The sequence below is a fragment of the Oncorhynchus kisutch genome, linkage group LG14 (genome assembly GCF_002021735.2).
Source record: "Oncorhynchus kisutch isolate 150728-3 linkage group LG14, Okis_V2, whole genome shotgun sequence".
In the NCBI taxonomy this organism is placed as follows: Eukaryota; Metazoa; Chordata; class Actinopteri; order Salmoniformes; family Salmonidae; genus Oncorhynchus; species Oncorhynchus kisutch.
The window spans coordinates 20,512,284-20,536,634 of NC_034187.2; the positions used below are offsets into that span (position 1 = coordinate 20,512,284).

Genomic DNA, 24,351 nt, shown 5'->3' on the forward strand with positions numbered 1-24,351 from the left:
GTAAGCTTGTGACATTGAGTACAACAGGTGTAGACCTTACCGTGAAATGCTTACTTACAAGCCCTTAACCAACAATGCAGTTCATGAAATAGAGTTAAGAAAATATTTACCAAATAAACAAAGTAAAAAATTCAAATCAAATCACAATTACATGACAATAACAATAACGAGGCTATATACAGGGGTACCGGTACCGAGTCAATTTGCGGGGGTACAGGTTATTCTAGGTAATTTGTGAAGTATGCACAGATAATAAACAGCGAGTAGCAGCATTGTAAAAACAAAGGGGGGGTGGTCAATGTATATGATCTGGGTGGTCATTTGCATATCGCTTAAGGTCAGTGCCAACTTGTTGTGTAATTACAGTGTCCTAATATGCAGATATTCACTGTGTCGTCTCTTCTGGTCTAAGTATTATCCTCCCATGCAAAGCAGGACTGATTAACAGTGTAAACTGCTGTTTTCTTGAGACCATGCTTGGACCAAACTACACCTGCCCTGTTCCTAAACTACATTCCCAACCCACGTATCACTGAAAATAATACGAAATGCTCTGAGACCAGGTTGCACTGACTCTGCGGATTCCTGTGTTCCATATCTGGAATGAACTATCCAATGGAGCAAAGAAATGCAAGATGGGAGTGGTTCCGTTATGAGGTCACGGTGGGGGGGACTGAACTACCAAGTGGGCGCAGCAGCAGACGTAGAGAGCTACACTGGAGGACGATAACATGAGAGAGACACACTGAACCTGCGGTATCAGGAAAACATTTCGTTTCAATTAGGCAAAGCGAATCTCGCATAACAAAACGAATAGAGTAACCTATTGCGCTTCCACGAGAGGGAACGGATAGATTATAGAGCCTTTCTGTTGCAGTTATGGACGAACTGAATAAGAAGAATTCCCTTGCTTTCTGAGAGCGAGACGGAGTGACTCGGAGGGGAAGGAGAAGGAGACGTATGAGTACAGTGAAGAAAGTTTCCAGTTCTTAAAACAAACTGAAACTCACGATTTACAGTGCGTAACGAAGAAACCATGTATGGGATAGTTGCAGTTTCATGAACATTTTGACGGATCGTTTTCTTTCCTGGTTTACAAGCACCGGGGAAAAAGTTTCTCTAACGGAAAGTATTACAACCTACAGCACAAATCTCGACGGTTTACCGGAACTTTGAGCCTCTTTAGAAGAACTGCGTGGTGCTTTTCGCGTTGCATAGTTTAGCTGGGGTTTTCTACCTCGCTGGACTGGTGATTGGGGGTCTGGGGGGGGGGGGGGGGGGGGCGTTGTGGATATATATAAATCAAATTCTACATGGCCTCTGCCAGGATGTACCTTATAACGAGATTCATTCTGATCTCCCTGATTTGGAAGAGCAGCCTGGCACTTTTATGTCTGCCGTGTGATGAGTCTAAATGCGAGGAGCCAAAGCATTGCTCTGGCACGGTTGTGCTCGGTATCTGCGGCTGCTGCTCGGTCTGCGCCAAGCAGAAAAACGAAAGCTGCGGTGGTGTCTACGGTCTGTATGGGACTTGCGACCGCGGGCTGCGGTGCGTGATCAGATCGCCGCTAAACGGTGGATCCATCACGCAGTATGAGGTCGGAGTCTGTGAAGGTTTGTATTATATTTACACTGTTTCATCATTATGAATAGAGCCTATGCTCTGTTTAAAAGTTCACAGAAAACATGTCCATTGTACAAATGTATGGTTCCACTTCGGCGACGCATGGCAGTCTATTATGAGCTAGTCTCAAAATCAGATAGCGGAACACAATGCATAATAGGCTATATCATATAGAATGCATTCAAATGACTTGAAACGAATAGCAATGAGCAATGTTTGAGTTCTACAGAATGTGCACCTGGCTTTTCTGTCATGATATATAATACATTTTAGTCCTATTGCTCTAGTAGGCTACTAAAAGTTAGTACAGGAGTAATAGGCCTAATAATGTTGTGTTAATAATAATGCTGAATATTCGTTTATTATTTTCTGGCTACTAGGAAGTTGTTACTATTTTCAAAAGTGAATGCTGTTGCTTTTCATGCTGTTTATTTATATAGTCAATGTAGAGCTATAACTTGCAGTTGCATACACATGTCTCTCCATGCTGCTTGTCTGGCGGTATGGTGGGGGCCTGGAATAAGAGAGATATTGAGCAAGCGAGATGGTTAATGTGTTTGCAGCATATCGGTTTTCCAATTATTTAGGGTATCGCAAACGGATTCCTTGCTGTTGTTGGACGCGGTGCCAGCTCCTCTCTTTCCGCCGAGGCTTGTATGTTTTTCAATGGAATATCTGCTATGCAACTCAACATACGCTTCAGCCCGGTATATTTTACATCGCCACAAACGAATAGGACGTGCCCATCAAATAGGGTGGGCTACCTGGAATCACAGGTGTAGCCTATTATATTTTGTGATTATGTAGTGTTTGCAATTCGCGGTGACTCAATTAGTGACGCGGCTGTCTCTGGCTCTCTAGAATGCTGTAGTTTTGCGCAAGTTTATATAGCCAAATTGCACTTGTGGAATGTTGATGAAGGTGCTCGATTCCTTGAACATTGAAGAAAAATAAATATTAATCACATCTGAGAGATTTTGATTCTATATTTCATTCCTTATACATGGGATAATCAATATGTTCAATACAACCGACAAATGTCATGTGATTTCGTTGAAACAACGTGGAAAACTGATTGGATTTGCAAAAAGTCATCAACATAAGGAAATGTATTTTTTCATCCAGCTTTTAACCTAAATCCAATGTCAGGGTGACATTTTCGTGGGTATTTCACGTTGAATTCACGTTAGTTCACAACTCAACCAAATGCAGCACTCCCTTTCAACTATAGAATCTGAGTGGAGAGGAAACGGATATAATGATTTGAAAGTGCAAATTAAATTGTATTTGTCACATGCGCGGGAATACAACAGATGGAAGACTTAACAGTGAAATGCTTTCTTACAAGCCCTTAACCAACAATGCTTTAAGAAGTTAAGAATAAAAAAATAAAAAAAGTGTTAAGTAAAAAATAGATGAATAAAAATAGAAAATAGAAAAAAAAGTAACAAATGATTAAACAGCAGCAGTAAAATAACAAGTGAAGCTACAGTATATACAGGGGGTACTGGTACAGAGTACAGAGTCAATGTGCGGGGCCCCTGTTAGTCTACCTACATGTAATATGTACTTGTAGCTAGAGTTAAAGTGACTATGCATAGATTATAAACAGAGAATGTGATGCATGTGATATCTGTTTTGTCTCACTCTGAATACTTAATTCATAATATCCTACAGCTCAAAGATATGAAAGCTTTTTCCAATACATGACACTATATGTGTGGCGAGAGACAACCTCTGACAGGACTACCTGGCCTGATGACTCCTTGCTGTCCCCAGTCCACCTGGTCATGCTGCTGTTCTAGTTTCAACTGTTCTGCCTGCGGCTATTGAACCCTGACCTGTTCACTGGACGTGTTACCTTGTCCCGGACCTGTTGTTTTGGACTCTCTCTACCGCACCCGCTGTCTCTAACTCTGAATGATCGGCTATGAAAAGCCAACTGACATTTACTTCTGAGGTGCTGACCTGTTGCACCCTCTGCAACCACTGTGATTATTATTATCTGACTCTGCTGCTCATCTATGAACATTTGAACATCTTGGCCATGTTCTGTTATAATCTCCACCCGGCACTGCCAGAAGAGGACTGGCCACCCCTCAGAGCCTGGTTCCTCTCTAGGTTTCTCCCTAGGTTCTAGCCTTTCTAGGGAGTTTTTCCTAGCCACCGTGCTTCTACACCTGCATTGCTCGCTGTTTGGGGTTTTAGGCTGGGTTTCTGTACAGCACTTTGTGACATAGGCTGATGTAAAAACGGGCATTATAAATACATTTGATTGATTATTTAGTCCTATATGTATCCTTATTGTAGCAACAGACAGACAGAGTCTTGGAGGACGCCACAGAGGGAGACACGAGGAGTCATGTTTCAACAGGGGCAGCCATGAATAAAAACATGTTGATGAGCGTCTCAAATGTTTGGCCAGTAAGTAGCCTATGCAGTCTCTCAGGCAGGTGATGTCTATTGTAAGGCATGTGGATAAAACAGCAGCTATAGTTTGTCTCTGCAATAGTCCCCTGGAGGGTTGAACCAGAGCAAAGTATGGAATACCAGTTATTGAAAGTACAGAGCATGACCTTCACCCCAGAGCACACCCCCCATCTCCAACCTTAAATGTTCCCCATTCCCCACAGGTCCTTTCCCCAACACATTAGAGCTATAATCGCCACCACCTCTCACCTCTAACCATTAATGTTCTCTAGCTTTCCCTCAGAGGCCCTATATTCACCCAGCACATCAGAGCCCCATAATTCACCACCACTTACATACCTGCTGCTGTTCATAGTGTCACAGAGGCAGAGCACACAATGTGTCATGCCTCATGACAGCTAATGTCAGCTTACTCATTTTGAATGATGATGAGTGTCACAACGACGCAGGCGGTGCACAGGCCTTTGTTGGTGTAACACAGGGGGCTCGACTCCGCCAGTCCTCCGAGGTACCTCAGTCTGATATTGTTATCAGCGGAGAGCGTCTCTCTTTACGCGAAGGGTCAGATTAAATAAATGCCTTTTAGCCCCTGAATTTATACCCACGCAGTCCCAAGCCAGGTAGGTGTTGAAAGGATTCCGATCACATTTCCAAAACCAACAGATTATGTCAGCCAAAGCCAGTGACACTCACGGATCACTCTCAATTTGGACAATCACACTGGGTAAGGGTTTAAGTGGCTTACCCCGAGCTCACATCCAACAGATCCCCAGAACAGTACCTGTCTAACAGCTCACCTCTAACAGATCCCCAGAACACTGCCCGGCTAACAGCTCACCTCTAACAGATCCCCAGAACACTGCCCGGCTAACAGCTCACCTCTAACAGATCCCCAGAACACTGCCCGGCTAACAGCTCACCTCTAACAGGTCCCCAGAACACTGTCCGGCTAACAGCTCATCTCCAACAGATCCCAGAACACTGCCCGGCTAACAGCTCATCTCCAACAGATCCCCAGAACACTGCCTGGCTAACAGCTCATCTCCAACAGATCCCCAGAACACTGCCTGGCTAACAGCTCACCTCTAACAGATCCCCAGAACACTGCCTGGCTAACAGCTCATCTCCAACAGATCCCCAGAACACTGCCTGGCTAACGGGACAACATGTAACAAAGAGCACCATCAGACTGGAGTCTCTCTGGAGGCTCTGGGGGTTCAGGGTCGTCCCACTTGGGATGAGGGCCCTGCTGTGGATGTTATATATTTGTTTCTGTCCCAGTTCCCCAGTTAGTGCTGTCGGATGGTCAGGGTCTCAGGGGATATTATCTACTCTCTGCCACAGAAGTTACATTACCGCCCAGGCAGCTGGGCAGGCAGACTTACAGGCAGCTCCAGCTCCAATGTCCTTTACAACATACTGACTGTCTGACACCCTATCTGTCATTTCTATTTCGACATCATTTTGCCATTGTATAGTTTGACAGCCATTTGAGTGAAAAACAACTGCAATGATTATTGTTATCCAACTCTGAAAAGGAGAACAGCACCACCACAAAAGTGTTTGTAGTCAGTCATTGACATGGTTTTTTAAGTATGTGGAATAATAATCTCTCATGAATATGTATGCATGTCTCACTGAATTATACATCTTTCACAGAATGTTTAGAGGAACAAGAGGAGGAAGGAATGAGTGTTTCCTGTTCACGCAGGCCTATTAAAGAGGAAATTGTGATAAGGAATAGGTTCTACCCTGTCCTTGATGTTAACCATATTGGAAGTCATTGATTACGTGCACCAGTTGTTTAGCGTCTGAAAGGTCTGTCTCATAGGAATAGCTCCCAGGTCTACCGGGGGGCAATATGTAAATAATAAAAAAAAATATACCATTTAGCAGATGCTTTTATCCAAAGAAACGTACAAAACAATAAGTACATAACATGTTTGTGTATGTGGCAGCATTTGGAATCAAACCCACAACCCTGGTGTTACTACACCACCTTCCCCTAGCCTCAGTGGGGCTTACACAATAGGGTCTTCTTGAGGTTGTCTGTCACTCAACGCAGAGCCTTCAAGTGAGCCCAAATGGCAAAGCTATAACTGTGAATGACTTTGAAGTGACACTGTTCTAAATAGGTGTGCCATGTATCCCAAGCATGGAGTTCCTTGCACACCACGGTGTCACAACACACCATTGTCACATTGTTTGAGTGGCTCTTGGGTGTTGTCCCATTAATGTTCATGGTCTCTCAATGAGTAATAGGCTAAATAAACCAGATGACAATTGTAGAATTACAGAAATGGTTAAGTAATGATCATAACCAATGAGTCTATGAGAAAATGACAGTTTTTTTTCCCAGCGTGGATTATCATTGTGGTTATGAACTCATCTAAAGATAATTAATCAACTATTGGACTGTGGTCAGTACAAGATTCATTGCATCAGTGCTTTTCAAATCTAAATTAAAGTCCCTCCATTGAGGCCCAGTAGCAGTGTTGATCAAATGTTGATTGTAAAATTAAATGTCATTGAGATAAGACCAGGAATACCAGGGCTGTGCCATAAAGCTAGAAAAACATGCACTCACTGCGTGCTGTGCAATATGGCTGGATCCCTTTGCCAAGATAATCCATCCACCTGACAGGTGTGGAATATCAAGAAGCTGATTAAACAGCATGATCATTACACAGGTGCACCTTGTGCTAGGGACAATAAAAGGCCATTCTAAATGTGCAGTTTTGCCACACAGCACAATGCCACAGATGTCTCAAGTTTTGATGGAGCGTGCAATTGGCATGCTGACTGCTGGAATGTCCACCCGAACTGTTGCCAGGGAATTGAATGTTCCTTTCTTGACAAACGCAGACCGACCAGCCAAGGACCTCCACATCCGTCTTCACCTGCGGGATCATCTGAGCAGAGGGAGGGAGGGTGGGGGTGGGGGGGGTATTTCTGTCTGTAATAAAAAAGAAAACCATGCTGATTGGCTGTGCCTGGCACCCCAGTGCCTGGCACACCCATGGTTGCGTCCCTGCCCTGTCATGTGAAATCCATAGATTAGGGCCTAATTAATTTATTTAAATTGACTGATTTCTATGAACTATAACTCAGTAAAATCTTTGAAATTGTTGCATGTTGCGTTTATATTTTTGTTTATATTTTTGTTCAGTATACATAGACATGACTGTCTTCTGTCAGGAAGATGGTTAAAATGTTGAGAGGAACTAGGACACGTATTTCTCTTGTTTTAACAGTTTACTCTTAGAATGTGTGCACTTGGCTCACAGAAGCGTATCTGAAAGTTAGCGAAGCTGGCTGCTTGTCAGACTGGCAAGCCTGATGCCAAATAATTTAGTGCTTTAAAGACAACATTAAATAATTCTGAGTGACAAAAAAAGCAGGAATCCAATGTAACAGAGATTCTAACACGAGGATAGAATGTTCTGTTTTTGTGTGTGTTCTGCTGCTGTTTAGCATTCATCTCTAGCTTCTCTATACAAGCTACATGCATGCTATGGCATAAGGGTTGGGGAGGAATAATAATAATATATTTGCTTAGCTCACACCCTTGTCTAAGGCGACATGCATAGGTTACATTTTTACTCTGTGATATTAGCCATTTATGCAGCTGGGTATTTACAAAATGAGATGAGCTCCACAAAAATCCATTCCCAAGAGCTTCCTGTTAGACAGATGACCACCTGGGACTTTACAGACAGGGTTTTAAGGTGCAGTTTTCTAAATGGGGTTTAAAGATACAGTTCTCTAAACCAGTTTTAAAGGTTAGTTTCTCCTGAACAAGATTTAAAGGTGCAGTTCTCTAAACATGGTTTAAAGGTTAGTTTCTCCTGAACAAGATTTAAAGGTGCAGTTCTCTAAACATGGTTTAAAGGTTAGTTTCTCCTGAACAAGATTTAAAGGTGCAGTTCTCTAAACCAGGTTTAAAGGTTAGATTCTCCTGAACAAGATTTAAAGGTGCAGTTCTCTAAACATGGTTTAAAGGTTAGTTTCTCCTGAACAAGATTTAAAGGTGCAGTTCTCTAAACATGGTTTAAAGGTGCAGTTCTCCTAAACAAGCTTTAAAGGTGAAGTTCTCTAAACAAGATTTATGCTGCTGCTACTCTCGGTTTACAATATATGCATAGTCACTTTAACTATACATTCATGTACATACCTCAATTGGTCCGACCAACCAGTGCTAACAGGCTAACAGGGCTATCTGCATTGTGTCCCGCCACCCACCACCGGCCAACCCCTCTTTTACACTACTGCTACTCTCTGTCCATCATATATGCATAGTCACTTTAACCATATCTACATGTACATAATACCTCAATCAGCCCGACTAACAGGTGTCTGTATGTAGCCTCGCTACTTTTATAGCCTCGCTACTGTATTTAGCCTGTCTTTTTACTGTTGTTTTATTTCTTTACTTACCTATTGTTCACCTAACACCTTTTTTGCACTATTGGTTAGAGCCTGTAAGTAAGCATTTCACTGTAAGGTCAACACCTGTTGTATTTGGCGCACGTGACAAATAAACTTTGTTTTGATTTGAAGATTTAAAGGTAAAGTTCTCAAAGCAAGATTTAAAGGTGATTTTCTCAAACATGATTTAAAGGTGAAGTGCTCTAAAAAGATTATTTGAGGTGCAGTTCTCTAAACAGGGTTTAAAAGTGAAGTTCACCTAAACGGTACACCATATAGTGCTGCCATCACCTATTAAAAAAGGCGACAATAGTCATGCCTATTATAGGTATTGGTTGAAGCTCAGTGTTAAATCAAATCTCCCTATCATCATATTTAAGCCAATATGACACCAATCTTGATGAAATTTTGCAAATCAACTTCATTGGAAGTACACAACACACTCCCCGTCTCTCTTCATGAGCTGTCCGTCCATTACCGAGAACCACATACTAGATTTTTTAACAGGGTCGTTAGCAACTGAGTTTTAATTTCTTCAGGATTAGTGGGTCCCCTGCGATTAGCATGAGGTTGTAAGTAACAAGAACATTTCCCAGGACATAGACATATCGGATATTGATATGAATCTAACTGCTGCACTGTCCAATTTACAGTAGCTATTACAGTGAAAGAATACCATGCTATTGTTTGAGGAAAGTGCACAGTTTTGAACATAAAAAGTTATTAATAAACAAATTTGGCACATTTGGGCAGTCTTGATTCAAAATTTTGAACAGAAATACAATGGTTCATTTTATCAGTCTAAAACTTTGGACATCCACTGCTGCCATCTAGTGGCCAAAATCTAATTTGCACCTGGACTGGAATAAAACATTATGGCCTTTCTCTTGCATTTCAAAGACGATGGTACAAAAAAATACCAAAAAACGGTTGGTTTATTATTTTTATTATCTTTTACCAGATCTAATTCCTTTCACATTTTCACAAACTTCAAAGCATTTCCTTTCAAATGGTGCCAAGAAAAAATGCATATTCTTGCTACAGGCAGTTAGATTTGGGTATGTAATTTTAGGCGAAAATTGAAAAAAAGGGGCCGATCCATAAGAGGTTTTAAGAGTGTACTGTGTACCTACCTAGCTCAAATCCTGAAAACGAAATTAAAACAAGACTATAGCGTCCATAAAGTGACCATTGGACCTAAAAAATCCTGGATTGACTAAGTTTTGTAGGCGCAACAGTTTTTATTAAATCTATAATTTCTGTCCGTTAAGAAACAAAGATGTGCTACCTTTTTGTAGCATTTCTGACAATGCTAACATATTTTTTAGCCGAAACTCAGCATTCTAACACTGGGTCGTTGCTTGGCAGTGTATGCAAACAAACCTAGGCTACTGTATATAGCTAGATATATGGTGGTATTCAAGCTGAGGGAAATCAATAAATTCAAACAGATATTTTGATTTGCTAGGTAGCTAGCTAGCTAACGTTACCAGCTAGCTAATGTTACCTACATAACAAACAGGCAAACAAAGGTAGCTTGCCAATGAATATGGTTTTATTTTGATTAACAAGCGTTTACCAGTCAGATGAGAGCTATCATTGGCTAGGTAGCTAACCAACTAGCAAGGACAGCTAGCTAGCTAGCTATATTTTGCAAGTAAGGTTTTTCACATAAGGCTGAAGACATTGTGTAAACTGCTGATTTAGACACTTGCACAGATAATCTAGAAAATATTTTCTTAACTTTTCTTGAACTGTACTGTTGGTTAAAACATCTTAGGGCTGCAATCCCGTTAACGGGATGATATGACAACAGTCAGTGAAAGTGCAGGGCACCAAATTCAAAACAACAGAAATCTCATAATTAAAATTCCTCAAACATACATGTATTTTATACCGTTTAAGGTCATCTTGTTGTTAATCCCACCACAGTGTCCGATTTCAAATATGCTTTACAGCGAAAGCAACACAAACGATTATGTTAGGTCACCACATAGCCACAGAATAAAGACAGCCATTTTTCCAGCCAAAGATAGGAGTCACAAAAAGCACAAATTGAGATAAAAATGAATCACTAACCTTTGATGATCTTCATCAGATGACACTCATAGGACTTTATGTTACACAATACATGTATGTTTTGTTTGATAAAGTTCATATTTATATAAAAAAATATGAGTTTACATTGGCGCGTTACGTTCACTAGTTCCAAAAACATCCAGTGATTTTGCATAGCCACATTGATTCAACAGAAATACTCATCATAAATGTAGATGATAATACAAGTTATACACATGGAATTATAGATATACCTCTCCTCAGATTAAAAAAAAACTTTACGGCAAAAACAAACCATGCAATAATCTGAGACGGCTCTCAGAAAAATAATCAAATAGCCGCCATGTTGGAGTCAACAGAAATCAAAAATTACACGATAAATATTCCCTTACCTTTGATGATCTTCATCAGAATGCACTCCCAGGAATCGAAGTTCCACAATAAATGCTTGATTTGTTCGATAATGTCCGTTATTTATGTCCAAGTAGCTACTTTTGTTAGCGCGTTTAGTACACATATCCAAACGCTCGTGCATTACTAAGGACAAAAACTTCAAAAGGTTATATTACAGGTTGAAGAAACATTTCAAACTAAGTATAGAATCAATCATTAGGATGTTTTTATCATAAATCTTCAATAAAGTTCCAACCTGAGAATTCCTTTGTGTCTAGAGGAGCAACGGAATGCAAGTCGATATCATGTGGAATGCACGTGACCAGGAAATGTCTCTCTGCCAGTAACCTGACTCATTCAGCTCTTATTAAGTCCCACAAGACAGTAGAAGCCATATTCAAGTTTCTAAAGACGGTTGACATCTAGTGGAAGCCCTAGGAAGTGCAACTTCATTCATATCCCAATGTGAATTTAATAGGGCCTGTGTTGAAAATATACCAACCTCAGATTTCTCACTTCCTGTTTGGATTTCTTCTCAGGTTTTTGCCTGCCATATGAGTTCTGTTATACTCACAGACATCATTCAGACAGTTTTCTATCCAATACTAATAATAATATGCATATATTAGCAACTGAGACTGAGGAGCAGGCCGTTTACTCTGGTCACCTCGAAAACCTTGGTAGAGCATGGATGGAATAGGCATTGTGTTGCTCATGAATTTCCCTTCTTTTCTGTTTCAGACCAATGCCTATTCTCACTTCAAACAAAGTTTTTTGTTTTTAATGACCACTATTATTGTTGTAGTAGGATGTCCCTTGGGCGTATCCGTACCTATGTAGGACATGCGAGGGTTAGGTTAATAAACAGGCTGGAGCTAGAACCTCGTTGTCGCGCATCCTTATTTTAGATCATACTACATGTTGTCAGAAGTGGTTTTAAATTCACATAAATGTGAAGGACATACCAAGTAAATCATACATTCAGGCTGTTTCAAAGCAGGGAGGGCACAGTGTTGGAGATAAAACAGCGCATATCATTATTTTGCTAGCTAACGAGCAAGGACTAAGTTACTGCTAAGCAACATGTTGCAAGAGGAAGAAGCTGGCGGGATTTCAGGGTTTGCGACTCCAAGTTCAACGGGCTCTGGCGCAAACACGGACAGGCCAGTCGCAGGGGTGACGGATTTTGCATTAGTCCCCCGGAAAATTTGGTTTGTATGGACATTCAAAACTGGCCTAAATGGATCAGGCGCTTTGAAAGGTACAGGGTAGCATCAGGCTTAAACGTGAAAAATTTGGCATTTCAAGTTAATACACTGATCTACTCTATGGGTGATGAAGCCGAGGATATATTAAATGCTTCAACGTTGACCGAGGAAGAGAAACTTAACTACAGTGCCATTAAAGACTGTTTTGAAACGCATTTTGTAGGGAGACACAACACAATTTTTGAGAGAGCTAGGTTTAATATGCGCAAACAGGAGCAGGGTGAAACCACCGTCAGTTTTATCACAGCTGTTCACAAACTAGCAGAACATTGTCAGTTTGGCGTGCTCAGGGAAGAGCTGATCTGAGATCGGATTGTAGTCGGAATAAGAAATATATCACTTTCTGAAAAGTTACAGTTGGATTCCCAGTTTACCTGGTCCAAAGCTGTAAACCAGGTTAGGCAGAGTGAGACAGAAAAAAGACAGCAGACGATACTGCGCGACAGCAGCTTTTCATACAGAGCTAAAAAAAACGGAGGGGAACACAGAACAGAGACAGACGTGGAGAAAACAATCACAGACAGCACCAGTAGCTAGTTCAAGTGTTTGTCGCAAATGTGGAAATCCCCTTTCCACAGATGGAAAGATTGCCCAGCAAATGATGCGGAATGCAGGAAATGTCACAGGAGAGGACACTTTTCAGCTGTCTGTCAATTAAAGCAAATGCATGAGGTTTCAGAGTAGGTACAGCAGGACAGCATCTTTCTGGGAGAAGTAAAGGGAAACAATACTGGCTGGCATTCAGACATTTAACTCAATGGGGATGTTGTGTCATTTAAACTAGACACTGGGGCAGCAGTGACAGCTATCCCAACTAGGCTGTATAGCTATAGCAGAGATGGCCCTTTGCTCTCTACAAACAAAAAACTGTACGGTCCCAGTAATACGATTTTACCAGTGGTAGGGCACTTGGTGATTAAACTGGAGAGTAAAGACAAAAGTGCCATCCAGCCTGTCTTCGTCATTGACTCTCTAGCCAGACCGTTGCTGGGGCTGCCAGCAATTGAAGCATTGCAACTCATTGAGAGTGTGAGCGAACTGGAGGACCCAGGTGAGCTTTTCAAAAAGAAATTCCCAAAAGTGTTTTCTGGTCTAGGAAGGATAGAAGGTGACTGCAAAATCTGCCTGAAAGAGTCTATTTTAGACACAGCCCCAATTTCTTACATCCACCCCCCGCCAGGTGCCTATCCCTTTATTGGCCAGAGTAAAGGAAGCGTTGGGGTGGATGGAAGAAATTGGGGCTGTGTCTAAAATAGAGTCTCACAGACTGGTGTGCAGGGATGGTGGTGGTCCCAAAAGCCAATGGGGAAATAAGGATCTGTGTGGACATGACTCAATTGAATGAGGCACTCTGCAGAGAGAGACACATCTTACCATCAGTGGAGCAGTCACTGGCTCAGTTGGATGGCTCACAAGTCTTCACAAAGCTGGATTCCCACTCAGGTTTCTGGCAGATACCGCTGTCATCAGAGAGTAGGGCACTCACAACGTTTATAACACCGTTTGGACATTGCTGTTTTAATGTTTTGCCATTTGGAATCGCTTCCGGTCCTGAGCATTTCCAAAGATGCATGTCCCAGCTGTTGGATGGGCTGAGTGGCATCATAGTCCACGCGGACAATGTGCTCGTGTGCGGAAGGGACAGAGCAGAACATGATGTAAGGCTCACAGCAGTTCTGACCCGACTCCAGGAGACTGGCCTGACACTCAATGAAAAATGCACTTTTGCACAATCAGAGGTCTTGTTCTTGGGACACAAAATCAGTGCAGCTGGAATAGAGCCGGACCCAGAGAAGATCAGCGCCATCACAGATATGCCCAGACCCCAGAATGTGGCTGAAGTCAGGACCTTCTAAGGCATGGCCACATATGTGGGTAAGTTCCTCCCACAGTTTTCAGATACAACCAAACCTCTGAGAGACTTATTAGCCAAAGAGAATGACTGGTCATGGGGTCGCATGCAACAAGCAGCGTTTGACAAAATCAAAGGAGATCTGGCCTCACAGAGAGTGCTAAGACAAAAGTATCAGCAGATGCATCATCCTTTGGGCTAGGGGCGGTCCCCACACAGATGCAGGACAACATGGAATGGCGTCCAATAGCATACATCTCCCGAAGCTTATCCGACACAGAGCAAAGATATGCTCAAGTGGAGAAGGAGGCGTTGGCTATCACATGGGCATGTGAAAGGCTCAGCCAATACCTTATTGGCCTGCAGTTTACAGCAGAGACTGATCACAAACCACTGTTGGCTCTGTTAGGGACAAATGCACTGGACGACTTGCCTCCCAGAGTTCAGCGCTTCCGCCTCAGATTACTGAGGTTCACCTACAAGATGGTGTATGTGCCAGGGAAGGCACTGATCACAGCAGATGCACTCTCCAGGGCCCCAATTAAACGTCCATTATCAGAGGAGGAGCAATGTCTAGAGGGTGAGGTACAGGTGTCCATTAATGCAATAAGGGACAGTCTACCTGCATCTCAGACCAAACTGCAGCAGATTGCAGAGGAGCAACAACGAGACCACATCTGCCAACAGATAGTGCAGCAATGCAAAAAGGGATGGCCCAGGCAGGAGGAACTGCCTCAACTTCTGAAGCCCTATTGGGTGCACCAAAGTGACTTCCACTGTAATGGAGATCTTCTCATGAAAGGAAAACGGATAGTTATCCCAGAGACTCTACAACCAGAAATGCTAGACAGAGTACATGATGGACACATGGGAATAACCAAATGCAGACTGAGGGCTAAACAGTCAGTGTGGTGGCTTGGTCTGAGTACTCAGATTGCCAAGCTAGTTGCCCAGTGTGAGGTCTGTACAAAATGTCAACCTTGTCATCCGGAGACAATAATGGCAACGGAGCTGCCAAAACGGCCATGGCAAAAGGTAGGGGCGGATATGTTCTATTGGAAAAATGACACTGATCTGCTAGTGGTAGATTACTACTCAAGATACATTGAAATAGCAAAGACACCCATAACCACATCAGCAGGTGTTACCAATGGATTAAAGTCAATTTTTTCCAGGCAAGGGGTCGCTGAGGTCCTGGTTACAGATAACGCTCCCCAGTTCTCTGCAAGCTCCTTTTCTGCTTTTGCCGCAGAATATGACTTCATACATGTGACCAGTAGCCCCTACCATGCACAGAGTAATGGTGAGGCAGAGAGAGCTGTGAAAACAGTCAAGGGACTGCTGAAAAAGAACAAGGATCCATACAGGGCTCTGTTAGCTTACAGAGTTACACAACTGCATCATGGGCCGTCGTCTGCCGAGCTCCTGATGGGCAGAAGGCTGCGTTCTCCATTGCCTGTCTCGCCGGCTCAGCTTAAACCCTGATGGCCTTCGCTGAGAGGGACAAACGTCTGAAACAAACGCAAACTGGAGACTTTAATCGGAGACACCGTGCTAAGGTGAGGCCAGAGCTGACCGAAGGTCAACGTGTGTGGATTACAAACTCAAAGACACCAGCAATAGTGCTGAGGAAAGCGGATGCCCCACGCTCCTATGTGGTGGACACAGGCTCAGAAGAGGTACGAAGGAACAAAACACACCTCAGCTCTTACAGATCTACCAGCCATACAGACCGAGGCCACAGAAAATGCACAAAAATAGGGTGAAGGAGAGAGAATGCTCACAGAGCCACAAGCGCGCCCAAAAAGGGTTGTGAAGCCACCAGAGTGGCTGAAAGACTATGTTAGGTGAAGAGAAAACGTACTGTTGGGGACCATACCCAGCAAAAAGAGACTGTACCTAAGTTAATGTTCATACTGTGTGATTGAATGCTTTCATACTGTTTCAGGATGGAAAGTAGCATGTTAGAGAATAATACTGGTTTCCAAATTGCATTTCAGTTATGCTTCAGTGGTTATGCATGTTGAGTTCTTGTTCATGGGAGAGGGGAAGATGTAGTAGGATGTCCCTTGGGGGTATCCGTACCTATGTAGGACATGCGAAGGTTAGGTTAATAAACAGGCTGGAGCTAGAACCTCGTTGTCGCTCGTCCTTATTTTAGATCATACTACAATTGTGGCTAGAGTTTCAGTCTTTTCATTGATAAAGATTTCCATCAGGCGAAATTGTCAAGCATCATTAGCACATGACAAACACTCCCGTACCCAGATGCACCTGAAGCATGTACATTAACCATGACTCTCCTCATTATTGTTGTGCTCAGAACACAGATGTTCCTTCTCATTTGCAGGTTTGCACTGATATTGGAACCAAACTTCTGCTGTCTGTTCTCAGAAACAGTTCTGTTCTGTCGGCTCTCAGTCTCAAATGTTCTCTTTTTCAACCACTTGTAATGACATCCATCCATCTAAAAATCCATCTAAAACTAAACGACACAATCTGTAATTTGAACAGGCTGACTCTGCCACTTTGTTTGGTAAGCTGAGCAATGGGGCTCTGGAAGTAACCATCTCAAACTTAAAATCTCCTGTCAGAAGGAATGGTTGCCTGATGGCTATATAAAAATAACAGAATATAGATTATATCAGTAGAGCGGCGCATAGGGGTTGTGAACCAGCCAAGCTAAACCAATCCCAGATGCCTATTCTCTTACACCCTCCAGTCATTTGCTGGGTTGATTTATGAATGGATTTCAACTCAATAAAATATTGTTTCCACTCACTATAATGTGATTTGGGGGATTAAACTGTGAGATAACAGAAAGAAATGAAGACACATTTAATTGAGTGACGCCAGAGGCCATGACAGGCTCACCAGCTCAAGTAAAATCCAGAACCCTCGGTGGTGAGACAACCCTTTAACACCTTTGCCCAAAGATGGATGTGCCTGCTGTGACTGCCGTCAAGGGTGATTTTGTGCCCCAGTGTTTTTCTGATGCTCCCACAAATAGGGCCAGTGAAGGCTGGATTAAATTTGGTGTCTGTAGTGAGGGAAGACAAGCGGAAATGTTTACCTCTTCCTCCAATGCTTCTTCCTTGTCACGCTCCCCCCTTTTCGTCTCTCAAACAGACCGGGGTTCAAATACTAATACGAACTAATTTCAAATACTTTACCTGGGCTTGATTGTGCTTGCCTGGCATAGAAGGAACCAATATAATAGTTGCAAAAGAGCAAACCCCAATTATCTTGCACTTCAGGCTGACTAGAGCAAATGCTAAAAGTGTTGGAAAGACTTAAAATAGTATTTGAGCCCAGGTATGCCATCAATCGTGGGCCTGGGAGAAGTGATAGAATTTCCAGGGCTGGATAGTGGATATAATTTAGGACCAGAAGAAAAGATGTAGGGGTTAGGGTTGGCCGGCAGAAATAAAGAAATAAAGCCCTGGGTTAGAATCCTGAGCTAGCGAAAAAAACAAGTCCAGGATTTGAAGAGCAGAGCATCTTCTGTAGCTACTGTAAATCCATAAAAAAGATCCTCTTTTCTTAAAAGCAAGAACCATTTTTATTTGTGCTTTTGTTGCATCATTTTGTCAGATGACGATAGTTCTTTAATTTTCCTCTCCTACGCGAAATTACTGTACATTTAAAAGCTTAAATGTTTGAAATATCTTTGTTGTCTTGAGTAATTAATAGGTACCTTCAGTACCAGCTAATACAAATACTGCTTGCTCCTTCATGTAGCCAGGCAGGGCCCCCTGCTAAGATAACTATCCGGTGCCACCACAGTGTGCTGTCTGAGACTGGAACTAGGGAGCTATCCTCAAACAAAATCACAGGGCTTCAGATGCCATGAGGCCCCAACTTTATTACTTTTCTTTTAGCATTGCTTTGGTGTTGGGTTTACTGTTTCAATGAGGATTTCATCCAACTTTTAAAACAAGTTATAATTTCAGATACAGAATGTGTTCAATGCTGCATAACTCAAAATGTCACATAAATCATACTTTGATGTCAGTGGGAGGTTTCTAAAAACGCTTGAGTTAGGCAATGCCCTTATCAATTATTACCGCATTTTGAAAGATAAATGATAAATAATTTTACATCTTCCATTTTGATTTTGATAAAGTAGTGGATAACATTATTTTGGAATGAGATGTTTGACAAGCAGGTGTCCATGTACTTTTGGCTATGTATTGTTACTGTATTGTTAATGCTAGATCTTTATATAATGATGAGTCACGTGTACATTGTGTTCTCTGATCTTGAAGCATATGCGTTTCACACACAGTTATTGACAATAATATACACATACTTTACTGTATCTGTCCATACGCACACACTCAAACATTTACCCACAAACTTTCACTCAATGTCACTTCTATGCTCAGAGATAGAAGATGAAAACATCATACTCTATGCCAACACAAGCGCTAGAGTGGGCACACGTGCTCAAGCTGGCACACACCCACGCACACACACACAATGCCCTATTTGCACTGCAAATCCAACTTCATAATGTTGCTGTCAGATAGCAGTGTGTTGGGGTCTAGGGGCTGAGGTTGACTCCGTGGGGATAAAATCACTGACGATGTGGTGGGGAGCTAGATAGTGGAATTGAATGCTTCTTCCTACACCTGGATATACTGGTTTCGTCCCAAATGGTACCCTCTTCCCTATATAGTGCACTACTTTTGACCAAGGCCCATATAGTTCTGGTCAAATGTAGTGCACTATAATAGGGATAGGGTGCCATTTGCAATGTTCCCACTGTAACATACTGATCAATATTTCAGCTGAGGAGTTGAAAATTACTGACCTTATAGTGTTTTATTTGCAATACATTCTTGGGGGATAGTGTGAGTACCGGTAAAGCTTTCCAGTTAGGATTGTTGGAGGTGTTATGAAAACAAATCTGGAATTGAAACGTTAATGAAATGTTATATTGTCAACTTGATAAAAACAAATGTGTTGATGCCCTTGATTTGATGTAATCTTACAATTACATTGTCCTCACTGTATCTTTCTTGGTCCTGATTAGATGAAAACTGGGACGACGACCAACTGTTGGGATTTGAGCCGTGCAATGAGAACCTGATCACGGGCTGCAACATCATCGACGGGAGGTGTGAGTGTGACAGCATACGGACCTGCAACAACCCATTTGAGTTCCCCAGCCAGGACGCATGCCAGACCGCTCTGAGGAAGATTGAAGGTATTATGCATGTCAATTAATGTTTAACAATGAAATATTAATGTTTGTCCTCTTGGACCTGTATGGCTCAGTTGATAGAAGAAGGATATTTAGAAGGAGGAACATTATTCCCAGAATGGAACACAGCTCGACAAAACACCTTTCTCTCTCTCTGGCCTGCAAGATGCAGTTCCTAAGAGTGGGTAGAGTAGTGCATGCGTGGTCAAGTTTCAAGCCACAAGCACACAAGGTGTTTTCATGAAGTAATGTATGCTGTGTAGTCTACTGTTAGTTACCATCTGTATGGATGGTTTGTTAGATGCTTTGACTTTAAATGTTTGTTAGCTGAGTTCTGATCTGACTCGAACTGTTAGGTTTTCATAGTGCTTTTCTCAATATTATGTTTGCGCCCATATGCCTCTGCCGGTTCTATAGGATGTATTATTGGCAGTAATTAACTCAGCTCATTTTTATGTGCTTTTTTATTCATGACTAAATACCCAGACATAAATCAAACTGAATGATCAATTCCCAGCTTCGCTTAGGGGTGGTATGCAGCCTCCATACTGATTGAATAGCTGTCACTGAGCTTGGTTTTCAGGATCTTCATCCCTTTCTGTTGTTCCCCCAGCATATTTAAAATTCTGTTACAGTTGCACTTTGTATAACAACTCGTAAATCTCTGGCGCTACACAATTTTGTCATTTATTTATCTGCTCTTTTGCTGCTCCTGTTTTCTCCCATTTTTTATTTTTTAGTGTGAGGGGTTTTGTTTGTTTAGTCAGATATTTTTTCTCTGACAGGCTCTACTCAGTGCATCTGTGATATTCAAAAAAACAACCAAACAAACAAACAAGCTTTTTGTTGAAAAGCTGATAAGGATTCTAATAGGCCTATCAGAATGCAGTCCCCCATAGTACCCAGACTTTATCTCAGTGTCTGCTGTTGTGTTCACAGTTCTCTGGCAGCAGACGGCCAATTAAATCACCAGAATATAGGTTTGTTATAGCAACCAACCATCCTAGCAATGGGGATGAGGGCCCTTGTTGTTAAATTGTGGCAGGTATACCTTCACATGCTGACCAGACCACCGCACACATGCATTCGTGCGTTGGCATGCGCCGTCGTGCGCAGGTTGATTTTGTTCACCCACACCAGACACGATCAGGACATGTATGTTGAAATATCAAAACAGGCACTGAACCAATTATATTAATTTGGGGGAAAAAAGCATGACAAATTTCTGCCAATTTAGCTAGCTAGCTTGCTGTTGCTAGCTAATTTGTCCTGAGATATAAACATTGAGTTGTTATTTTACCTGAAATGCACAAGGTCCTCTACCCCGACAATTAATCCACAGATAAAACTGTGAATTTGTTTCTCGTCATCTCTCCTCCTTTGTTCAGGCATCTTTTTCTTCTTTGGACATTATGGCGGTTGCCAATCAACTTCATAGCATTACTACAACCGACTGGAGTGTGTTAATCTTTCCATCACCCACGTGGATATATGCTCCTAAAAACCAATGTATCCTGTTGTGTCCTGTTTGGCTGGTTCAGTAATTTGTTATGACTGGTGGTGGAAGGTGTTGTGAACGTTGGTGGTCTGGGTCCTGTCTGTCTTGTGTGTGTGTGTGTGTGTGTGTGTGTGTGTGTGTGTGTGTGTGTGCACGCACCTGCGTGCATGCTTCTGTGTCTATGTGTGTGTGTCTGCTCTCTGTCTTGGCAAGGTAGTCCTTTGGATATGTGTGTAGAATGAACTCTTGCTGCCGTAACCACAGACTGAGAGATTACACTGAGTACAGACTGGGATTATTATAATCAGCAGCATCACAGGTATTACAGACATTTCTCAGCGTACCAATGAGCCTTGTTTGGTTCAATGAGGGCAGACCCATAGGGCGGTGCACAATTGGCCCAGCGTCGCCCAGGTTTGGCCTGGGTAGGTCATCATTGTAAATAATAATTTTTGACTTGCCTAGTTAAATTTAAAAAATACTGATCCCAGAGTTTTTCTTTATTTGTACTATTTTCTACATTGTAGAATAATAGTGAAGACATCAAAACTATGAAATAACACATATGGAATCATGTAGTAACCACAAATCATAATATATTTCAGATTCTTCAAAGTAGCCACCCTTTGCCTTGATGAAAGCTTTGCACACTCTTGACATTTTCTCAGCCAGCTTCATGAGGTAGTCACCTGGAATCCATTTCAATTAACAGGTGTGCTAAAATGTTATTTGTGGAATTTCTTTCCTTCTTAATGCGTTTGAGCCAATCAGTTGTGTTTTGACAAGGTAGGGGTGGTATACAGAAGATAGCCCTATTTGGTAAAAGACCAAGTCCATATTCTGTCAAGAACAGCTCAACTAAGCAAAGAGAAAAGACAGTTCATCATTACTTTAAGACGTAAAGGTCAGTCAATGCGGAAAATTTGGAGAACTTTGAAAGTTTTTTCAAGTGCAGTCACAAAAACCATCGAGCGTTATGATGAAACTACCTCTCATGAGGACCGCCACAGGAAAGGAAGATCCAGAGTTACCTCTGCTGCAGAGGATAAGTTCAATAGAATTATCAGTCTCAGAAATTGCGGCCAAAATAAATTATTCACTTAGTTAAAGTAACCAACACATCTCAACATCAACAGTTCAGAGACTGCGAGAATCAGGCCTTCATGGTCGAATTGCTTCAAAGAAACCACTACTAAAGGACATCAATAAGACTAAGAGACTTGTTTCGGCCAAGAAACATGAGCAATGGACATTATACTGGTGGAAATCTTTCCTTTCTGATGAGTCCAAATTTGAGATTTTTGGACTCATCAACCACCCTATCTTGGGCAGTGTAGTGTAGCCTAGTGTAGCCTAGTGGTTAGAGCATTGGACTAGTAACTGAAAGGTTGCAAGTTCAAATCCCTGAGCTGACAAGGTACAAAATCTGTCGTTCTGCCCTTGAACAGGCAGTTAACCCGCTGTTCCTAGGCCGTCATTGAAAATAAGAATTTGTTCTTAACCGACTTGCCTAGTAAAATAAAGGTAAAAAAAAAACAGATGATCACATGTGTGGTTCCCACCACGAAGCATGGAGGAGGTGTGATGGTGTGGGGGTGCTTTGATGTTGACACTGTCAGTGATATATTTAGAATTCAAGGCACAGTTAACCAGCATGGCTACCACAGCATTCTGCAGTGGTATGCTATCCCATCTTTTTTTATTTAGTGGAATTATCATTTGTTTTTCAACAGGACAATGACCCAACACACCTCCAGGCTGTGTAAGGGCTATTTGACCAAGAAGGAGAGTGATGGAGTGCTGCATCAGATGACCTGGCCTCCACAATCACCCGACCTCAACCCAAATGAGATGGTTTGGGATGAGTTTAACCGCAGAGTGAAGGAAAAGCATCCAACAAGTGCTCAGCATATGTGAAGACTGTTGGGAAAGCTGGTTGAGTGAATAGTTTTTTGGTTACTACGTGATTCCATGTGTTATTTCATAGTTTTGATGTCTTCACTATTATTCTACAATGAAAATAGTACAAATAAAGAAAAACCCTTGAATGAGTAGGTGTGTCCAAACTTTTGACTGGTACTGTAATTATTCACACCCCTGAGTCAATACTTTGTAGAAGCACCTTTGAGTCATCTTGGGTATGTCTGTATCAGCTTTGCACTTCTGTATTTGTGATTTTCTCCCATTCTTCCTTTTAGAGTTTCTCAGAGTCTGTTAAATTAAGCCGTGTTCAAATTGGCAGTTTGCATATCATTTGCATATCTGATTTGATTTTTGTTCTTTTTCCTGCAGTCCGAACAGCCAAAAAGCACATGGTATCGTTGTCCATAAGCTATGTTAGGTCATAGGAAATGATGACAGAGATATTATGTACAAAAAGTTAAGATCAGCGTAAAAACACACACAAAATAGCAGAATTGGTCAGGAGCCCATAATACGTCTGTTATCCACTGCAGCACCATCTTCCTCTCTTTTCGCATTCACTCGGTTGGTAATGCTTACAAATTGGATCATAACTCTAAAAGTAGCTGAGATCCCACTCTGGAAGTTTGATATGCCAATAGAGTATATTATGTTCAACAATATATTGAAATATTTGCCAAATCAAAATGGTGTGTTGGTATTGATCAATATTAATAAATTAATGTAAGATTTTTAATAATTTAAATCCAAATACTACTCAAGGTTTCTTCCTAGGTTCCTGACTTTCTAGGGAGTTTTTCTTAGCAACCGGGCTTCTACATCTGCATTGCTTTCTGTTTGGGGTTTTAGGCTTGGTTTCTGTATAAGCACTTTGTGACATCTGCTGATGTAAAAAAGGGCTTTTTAAATAAATGTGATGTGATATGTCATCAGGAAACAGCCCCATGATAATGGGCCATTTCCTCTTTTCCTGAGAATCATATTTAGAGACAGAATTATTCATTTTCTGGGCTGTTACATAATGCCGGGTTGTTTTTCATTTTTGCACTACTTGGGTGAAGCAAGCTGATTTATTTCGAATGTGGAAGTGGAGAGGGGTGCATTTGTCCAGTTGTAATACCATACATTTTCATGCCTGCTATTTATGGTCATGACTGTTGGTCGTTACTCATCTGGTTGTCTTATCTTTAGTATCCAGAGTGAGTAGACAATACCCATATTGATTTCATATTAAACCCCCATCAAATGAAGAGGTATTATTACCATAATTCTTGATTATACAATGGCCGTGTTCCAGGCTGACTACATTCCTGCCTGATCTCACATCTCCTGGGTAGGTGTTTAACATCCACTACATGGCCAAAACTGCACTAGATGGCCGGAGCTGCTTAAAATTTGTTTCAGGCACACCTCTTGCTGACAAGTGTATAAAATTGAGCACACCACCATGCAATCTCCATAGACAAACATTGGTAGTAGAATGGCCTGTACTGAAGAGCTCAGTGACTTTCAACGTGGCACCATCATAGGATGCCACCTTTCCAACAAGTCAGTTTGTCAAATCTCTGCGTTGCCTCGGTCACGGTCAACTGTAAGTGCGGTTATTGTGAAGTGGAAACGTCTAAGAACAACAACGGCTCAGCTTTGAAGGGGTAAGCCACACAAGCT

At 41.9% G+C, this 24,351-nt stretch overlaps 1 protein-coding gene across 3 annotated transcripts in view; it reads left to right on the plus strand.

Annotated features, from left to right (window-relative positions):
• Positions 1-1,277: 1,277 nt before the first annotated feature.
• LOC109904196 (cysteine-rich motor neuron 1 protein) overlaps positions 1,278-24,351 on the plus strand; it is a 178,742-nt gene continuing 155,668 nt past the window's right edge. For all 3 annotated transcript variants that reach the window (XR_004202706.1, XR_004202707.1, XM_031788003.1), the window contains exons 1-2: positions 1,278-1,614; positions 19,092-19,265. Coding sequence is in view for 1 of the 3 variants with exons in the window: in XM_031788003.1 (XP_031643863.1) it covers positions 1,314-1,614; positions 19,092-19,265 (475 nt within the window). In the remaining 2 variants the exon portion in view is untranslated. The remainder of the gene's footprint in view (positions 1,615-19,091; positions 19,266-24,351) is intronic.